Genomic DNA, 7,660 nt, shown 5'->3' on the forward strand with positions numbered 1-7,660 from the left:
ATAGAAAACAGCGATGAGGTACCAGCCGTTCTACTCCTGCTACTAAAAATAAAGTCTAGATTATCTTCCCCTGCAGAACGGTTTGAATAATGTCTTTCTGTTTTTCTTCCCTTTAAACAGAGAATTTATGGCAAATACCTGAGGGCAGAAAGCTTTCGGAAAGCTCTCATTTATCAGAAGAAATACCTGCTCCTGTTACTGGGTGGGTTCCAGGAGTGTGAGGAGGCCACCCTGGCCCTGCTGGCCCGCATGGGGGGACAGCCGGCCTTCACAGACCTGGAGGTGATCACCAACCGACCAAAGGGCTTCACCAGGTTTCGGTCAGCCGTCAGAGTGTCCATGGCGATTTCCAGGTGAGGTACTCGAAAGAAAAGGCATTGAGTAGAATGCATTCTGAGAAACTGAGTTATTTTTAGTCCTCTCTCTCTGCTCTGCCTCCTGCACCCCGTAGTCATCCAGTAGGAGTCACTTGACGTCACTGAAACACACCTCCCTCTGTGCAGGTTTTCATCCTCTAGTCAGGGAGGGGAACTTCACATCATACCGGACAGACCCTACGGAAAGGGCCCTCCCAGAGGCAGCCAGCCAGTGACTCAGCTGGAATATCTGGTCTGGGTGGTCCCTCTCTCTTTTTTTTTTTTTAATCTAAATAAGCCCATGAACTAGTTCAGACATATAAAAAAAAGAGATCATAAGGGAGAAAAATGCTTTTTGAAAAGTTACCTCGGCTGACATAGCTTCGTTTTCTTCACTACTACCACAGCCCCTCCAGCAGCCCAGCTGTAGAAATCCCTGGCCTGAGTGTGTGTTGGGCTCTGCTGGGGCGTTTGCTGCTCCTTTTTGGCCTTCCAAGCTAGATACTGCCATGCTCACTCTGTATGTGGCTGAAATGGAGCCAGGAATCTGACTCCCTTGACGACACAGCCTCCTGCCACCCTCTCACCTGGCTAGATGCACCCAGACACCTCGATGCTTTGTCCTTGCTGCCCCTCCCTTTGCTTCTGTAGGCGGCAGACAGTCTCAAAGGACATTTTTTTTTTTAAGTACTGTCCAATCCCATTGTATTCAGGTTACTCACAAGTACCTCAGAAGGCCACAGAGGCAGAATAAGAGGTGGTATTAGTGTTTTTGTGTGCTGGGGACCATGTGCTATCTTTCAGCTCCTCACTGCCCTTCTCAGCTGGCCTCCGCACTGCCAGGGCCTTACAGCCTGCAGACTGTGTCTCCCAGGTGGCTTCCTATCTGGTTCTGTCATTTCTCAGCACTGGTATAAGAATTAGAGGGTTGGAGAAAGCAAAGAGCTTTCCTTCCTTTCATTCCCTTCATCACCTGGTACAGCCTATCCAGGGTTAAGTGCTGGGAGGTGCGTTGACAAAGAAAAAAGACTTAATCCTCACTCACTCTCTCCCAGGGCAGAGCAGTATGCACGGCCCTCCAGACAGTGAGTGAGAGGTCACAGGAGTTAGCTGTTCATCTCGGTTTCAAGGACTCGGGAAGGCTCCTTGAGAGCCAGTTACCATTGAAGGACTTCACACTGTCACAGTCGTCTTCTTCTCTTGTATGTCCGTTGTATTTTAACCGTCCTAAAAACCAAGCCTTGAAACTAGTTGAAATAAGAAATCAAAACTGGTGCTCCATGAGCTCTTGGGGCCAGAATGGGGCAGGCAGCGATTTGCTACAGCTGGGTTGTGACATAGCCACCCCCGTCCCTTTTGAAGCCAGCACTGTATTTCATCCCTGACTGCACGGCCTCACTCTTCTTGCTTCCCCACTCACTCTCACTGCCAAATTAAGGGTCTTTCTGTTCTCTTTCCATCTTCTCTGCCCTTAGTCTCCATTCTTTCCTCCTCTTTTCATTTTTCCTCGCCCTTCCTTTGCCCATCCAGCTTCCCTTTTCTGTTACATTCGCTCTTCGTCTCTGTGTCCCATGCTCCTCTAAAGTCAGAACATGGTACTGGCAGCAGGAAACCTCTGCCTCATGGGAAAAGCCCTGCTCTGTTTCAGTTAGTTTTATCATAAACCATGGGACATTGGCATAATATTAGCCACGTGATTATGTTGAAATTTGATCTGCATTAATATTTAAATGTATGACTTGAATTCTGTAGAAAGTGTATGTCTATACTCTTTACACTATAGATGTTCTGTGAAATTTTCCATTGGAATCTCTTTTAGAATGAAATTTTTGGTTCGACGGTGGCATCGAGTCACAAGTTCTGGTTCCATCAATATTAACAGGGATGGCTTTGGATTGAATCCAGGTGAAGTCAAAATAGAATTTTTTCTTACGTTGGTGATTTCTCTAAAATTACTGCATATATAATAACCTTCCAAATAATGTGTTCTGGGACCTGTGTTGTCCAAAGACAGAGCCCTGATAACTAACAAAGCTGAGGACCTTGCTGTTCTGAAGAGTAGTAAAAGAGCTGATTTTTATGGCACACTTGGTTCACACTAGCCCGACTTTTTTCCATGTGTTCTCACAATTCTGTGATGTAAGCACAATTACAGATGAAAAACTGAAGCACAGAAAGCTTTTGTCATTTGCAACAAATTACCCAGTAGGGGATGGTGGCCCTAGCTGTCGGCTCCAGAGCCCACTCTGTTCAACTGCATTTAAGGTTCTGGTTCGAGATAGGATTGCTCTTACTCTATTATGTGGAAGTTTCAATTTGAAGTTTTCACAATTTAGCAATATTAAACAGGTTTCTGGGTTTACCAGTAGGTGATATAAAAGTTAAAATTCCTTCTCTCTATACTCAAACACTAGGGCTTCAGCATTTCAGGCAAAAGGAGGAGATGAGAAGCTGGGAAGCACACAGAGCTATAGACACACAGCATAACTGACATGTACTGGTAGTAAACCACCTTTTCCTCTTCTGTGCAGAGATAGAAGAAATATATTTGGTACTGTTCTAAATGAAGTGTTTTTGAAACATGCATCCCGGTGGCTCAGTGGTAAAGAATTTCCCTACTAACGCAGGAGACGCAAGTTCAATCCCTGGGTCAGGAAGATCCCCGGGGACGGGAATGGCAACCCCCTCCATTATTCTTGCCTGGAGAATTCCATGGACAGAGGAGCCTGGAGGGCTACAGTCCATAGGGTCACAAAGAGTCAGATATGACTGAGCACACACACATAGATCTTTATACTGAAACAGCTGAAATTTGAACCATAATGAATTCTGTGTTGTAAGTTAGTATGTCTTGGTTCCAGTTTTTTCCAATGAAAGTCAGCAGAACAGAGTGATAAAAGGACTTAATATTAACAGCATTAACAGTTTAATATTGTTAATCCACATTGCCTTTTCTCTCATAACCACACACTCAGACACTCCTCAGAGTAAGAAAATACTTTCTTAGAGGTATAGTTCCAGATTATCAGAAATTCTAATATTCAAAGGTCAAAAAAATAAGCTATACTATTGTTTCTCTAGCAATTTCTCTTGCTATTTCTGTAGCAAGAATAATTGAAAATGATTATAAATAGGAGATAGTGTAGTATAGTGCAGTATAGTCAGTCTTTTGAACCTTATCTGTTTTGTAGAAATTTTTCAAGGGCTTGGTATTTTTCTTTTCTTTACAAGGTACATTTTGGATTACTTTAGGTGCAGAAAAGACTGACACATTTTATCATTCTTCTGGCGGGCTGGAGCTTTATGGAGAACCGAGACATACTGCATACCGCTCAAGATCAGATCTGGACTATCCAAGGTCTCCTTTACCATTTCAAAATAGGTAAGAGTTTGATAAAATCTATACCAGTGTTGTTATTGTTCAGTCACTAAGTCATGTCCAACTCTTTGTGACTTCATAGACTATAGCACACTAGGCTTCCCTGTCCTCCACTGTCTCCTGGAGTTTGCTCAAACTCATGTCCATTGAGTTGGTGATGCCAACCAACCATCTCGTCCTCTGCCACCCTATTCTCCTCCTGCCACCCCAATCTTTCTCAGCATCAGGGTCTTTTCCAGTGAGTCAGCTCTTTGCATCAGGTGGCCAAAGTATTGGTGCTTCAGCTTCAACATCAGTCCTTATACTAGCGACAGAGAATGAAGGACACTGTTGGGGCTTTGCAATGAAATAGCTAAACATGTCTTTAGTTATATATTGTTTACATAATCTAATGCCCAGAACCAAAAAGAGTTTTTGAATTTGTAGCTGGTTTCCAGGGGTAAAGGAAACAGCGTTGATCACGTGTTACTCAGTATATGCGCTGTGGCTAGACATTAAGAAGGCATTAACTAAAACTGCGGCTTTGGAATTACGAAAAAAATCTCCGAAGTTTGCAGGACAAGATGCGTTTATACGTATGCAGCCTTCAGTGATGTTCTCTGCAGTAGCAGTTGTGCTGGACATTCTTTTGATGACTTAGTGACTGCTTTGAATTTATTGACAAGTTTTTTCCTTAACACATGGCAGACTCAGAGGTGGATGGATACATATAGATTGGGGAGTATACATGTGTTTTGCCTTTTGAGGGCAGGGGTGGAGGTAGGCTCATGAGTTACTTGCATTGTTTCTGGATAATTTGGATTCATCTTCATATTTTTAATCTCATAGGTACCCAGGCCTTCCAGCTGATTTAAACCCTGGTTCCTTAGCATGTTCTCAGCTTCAGAATTATGATCCTGACAGAGCCCTGACAGATTACATCACTCGGCTGGAGGCACTGCAAAGACGACTTGGAACTGTACAGTCAGGTACCCTCAGCTTAACCAAGTATTGGCAGCACCACAGTGCTAGATAGACCTGGAAATCTTTCTCTTTTTGAAATTCTTTGACTTTCCTCATTATTAATCAAGTTTTCTAGTTCAGTGCATGAGTTATCAGCTACCCTTTAGGAATTTAATACAAAACAGGATTTATCACCCTGGATCTCACTCTTCCCCCCAAAAATCCCTGCTCGTCTCATTGAGAAGATTAGGTGAGATGCACGATGAGCACCGATGTGCAGATACTCTGAAGCTTCCAGAGACTGCTGGAGGACTTGTTCCAAAGCAATTGCTTCTGTGCATGCAGATAAGGCATAGGGAGGCGAGAGGAAGACACAGGTTCTGTAGTCACTTAGTGCGGCTATAATCTCTGTTCCGACCTTGTGCTTTTGTGTATGATCCGAGGAACCCATCCCGGTCCAAAGACTGTAAGGATGACCTTCTATTTCTCTTCAAAAACACACAAAAAATTTCATTCTTAGAAGTGGATTGTGAGAAAAACCTCTTTCCCTCTTTTCAGTTCATTCCTGATTCAAAGGTTTTAAATCACTTCAATTTAATGACCTTTAAGTCAACTTTCATACACACAGACATGCACATATTTATATATATATATATATATATATATATATATAACTATTATTAGAGACCCTTTTTTCTGCTATTCCTACAAAATAGATAGGACTCATCACCAGTTGTTTTTAGTAGTTTCTCTCTTCATACAAGAAATTGTCTAACTCAAACAGCTTGTTGCTATAGGAAACTTTTATTATCATAGCTGGACTTTGTTGGTCTGAGCATCTAAATTTCACAAGATTTTGAAGAGTGAAATGTTCTATAGAACATTCAGCCCGCAGGGCACTTTACAGAAAATCTTAATGTTAATCTCACTTAGCATGTTACGGAGACAGATACAGATGCTTTTGAATATATATATTCAAAATTTCCTTTTAAAAAAATCAAGTTTGAATAAAACTTCTTTAGGAGAAAACAAAGCATTTTTTCTTAATGATAGGGAATGATCTTCTGCCCATCATGAACTAGTTAGTCTAAGTCACAATCTGATCTGAAATCATTGAACTATCCTGTTCCTGTCTTATAGGTTCAACTCAGTTTCATGCTGGCATGAGAAGATAATCCTTTGAAGCATCATGAATTGATTTTAAACAGATTTCCTTTTGTAAATCAGTGGTTCTTTTGTGCTTTTCTATTGTGGATGTTCAGTGGGACCAATGCGAACACAGCTTATGATTGTATACAAAGCCCTTGCCAGCACACGAAAACTGGAATTTGTACATATAAGCACTGTGTATGTATTCATGCACAATAATCATTCAATTACATGTATATTTGTGGAATGCTAATTTAAATGATTAAATTATAAACATTGTGTTATTTATCTAATGGGTGAAAAGATTAAACTTTTGGCATTATGATACAGTTGAATGTGTAGCTTGAGGTGTCCTGCACTTTTCTTATAAGGCTACTGAAGTTACATGTTTCTGCCTAATATATTTGCTACTGGTGATGAAGACAGATAATATCACTTGTAGAGACCTATTTTTGTATAATGGTAGAAGTTTTGAATTTTATGGGGTATTTTGTCAAGTACTGAAATAAAAATGACTTCACCGTTTTAACTACACTGTATTTGAACCTTCTTCATTTTTTTATAATTAACATTTTATTACGTTTTTATTAAAATTATATTTACAGCACATGCTCACTTCTACAAATTATAATGTTCACAAGAGCTTAGGATGCAAAGCTAATGTTGCCCCGTCCTTCCTGCTCCAACCATAGACTCAAGGATAGTTTTTGATATTTTTAATTCTTTTGATAGACAACAATTAAACAGCTGCAGTATGTGCTAATACCTTTAGTTCCAGACATACCAACTCCCGATATATTTTACTCAGTATGGTCTATTGACTTTCCAATAAGACAGTTAACCTTGAATTTTCTACCACTGGGCTTCCTTTCCTTTCAGTATCAATATTATAGCTAATTTTTTTTTGTCTGCTGTGATTTTCTTTTATAACTTCAGAGACTATCTTAAACCTCTCCGTTTCTTTTCTTCATCAAGTTTTCATAGTAACTTTTGGTTTTCCAGTTCAAAAGGTGAGGATATTAATGTTCCCCCCTCACCCTCCCCTGAAATCTCCTGAAGCCAAACTTTCCTATCATAGTGTCAAAGGTGTTAATATCTCCATGTATCTTACAATCAGCACCATATCTGCTATGTTTTTGTCCATAGCTTGACTTTAAAAATTGAAAATCAATAAAGCATCTCTAGCCTCAAAGCTATAGAAATGCTCTTCTGTATTTGTCCATAAATACTAGGATCTCACTTCTTTTTTAAAGCCCATTTTTATGTTGTTTTATTTTTTCTCAGTGCTTTCACTGAAAGAACTAAGACCCTGCAAGCTCCAAGGTGGGGCCAAAAAGAACCTTCTTCATTTGTAACGAGCCTTAGTTTTCAGTGCTTGTCTTAGTCTCTCCAGGCTGCTATAACAAAATACCATAGCCTGGGTGGTTTATTCAACAACAGAAATTTATCTCTCACAGTTCTGAAGGCTAGAAAGTCCAAGATCAAAGCACCAGCAGATTTGCTATCTGGTGAGAGTCTGTTTTCCTAATTTCGTAGACTTATTTTCTGTGTCTTCACATGGCAGAGGGGCAAGGGTAATCTCTAAAGTTTCTCTTATGAGGGCACTAATCCCACTCGTGAGAGCTCCACCCCCTTGACCTCATCACCTTCCCCACTCAAATACCAACAAATTGGGGGTTCACTTTCAAAATACAAACCTGGAGAGACACAAGCATTCGGCCTATGGTAGTATATATCACCTTATTATTTATCTCAAATATGTAGGATTTAGAGATTCCAAAAGTTGTCCTAATTTTAGAATTAAATATTACCGGGATTATTCTTTCCCCACATG

The 7,660-nt window shown here is 40.6% G+C and overlaps 1 protein-coding gene across 11 annotated transcripts in view; it reads left to right on the forward strand.

The window, feature by feature from the left end:
• AKAP9 (A-kinase anchoring protein 9) overlaps positions 1-6,360 on the forward strand; it is a 165,126-nt gene extending 158,766 nt beyond the window's left edge. For 6 of the 11 annotated variants that reach the window (XM_024990970.2, XM_024990978.2, XM_024990972.2 and 3 more), the window contains 5 exons: positions 121-353; positions 2,176-2,261; positions 3,588-3,738; positions 4,564-4,703; positions 5,818-6,360. In XM_024990970.2, the coding sequence (XP_024846738.1) occupies positions 121-353; positions 2,176-2,261; positions 3,588-3,738; positions 4,564-4,703; positions 5,818-5,852 (645 nt within the window). In that variant the 3' untranslated portion in view covers positions 5,853-6,360. The remainder of the gene's footprint in view (positions 1-120; positions 354-2,175; positions 2,262-3,587; positions 3,739-4,563; positions 4,704-5,817) is intronic. The other 5 variants (XM_024990971.2, XM_024990979.2, XM_024990974.2 and 2 more) reach the window with 1 other exon arrangement.
• The last annotated feature ends 1,300 nt before the right edge of the window (positions 6,361-7,660 follow it).

Source organism: Bos taurus, chromosome 4, assembly GCF_002263795.3.
Source record: "Bos taurus isolate L1 Dominette 01449 registration number 42190680 breed Hereford chromosome 4, ARS-UCD2.0, whole genome shotgun sequence".
Classification (NCBI taxonomy): Eukaryota; Metazoa; Chordata; class Mammalia; order Artiodactyla; family Bovidae; genus Bos; species Bos taurus.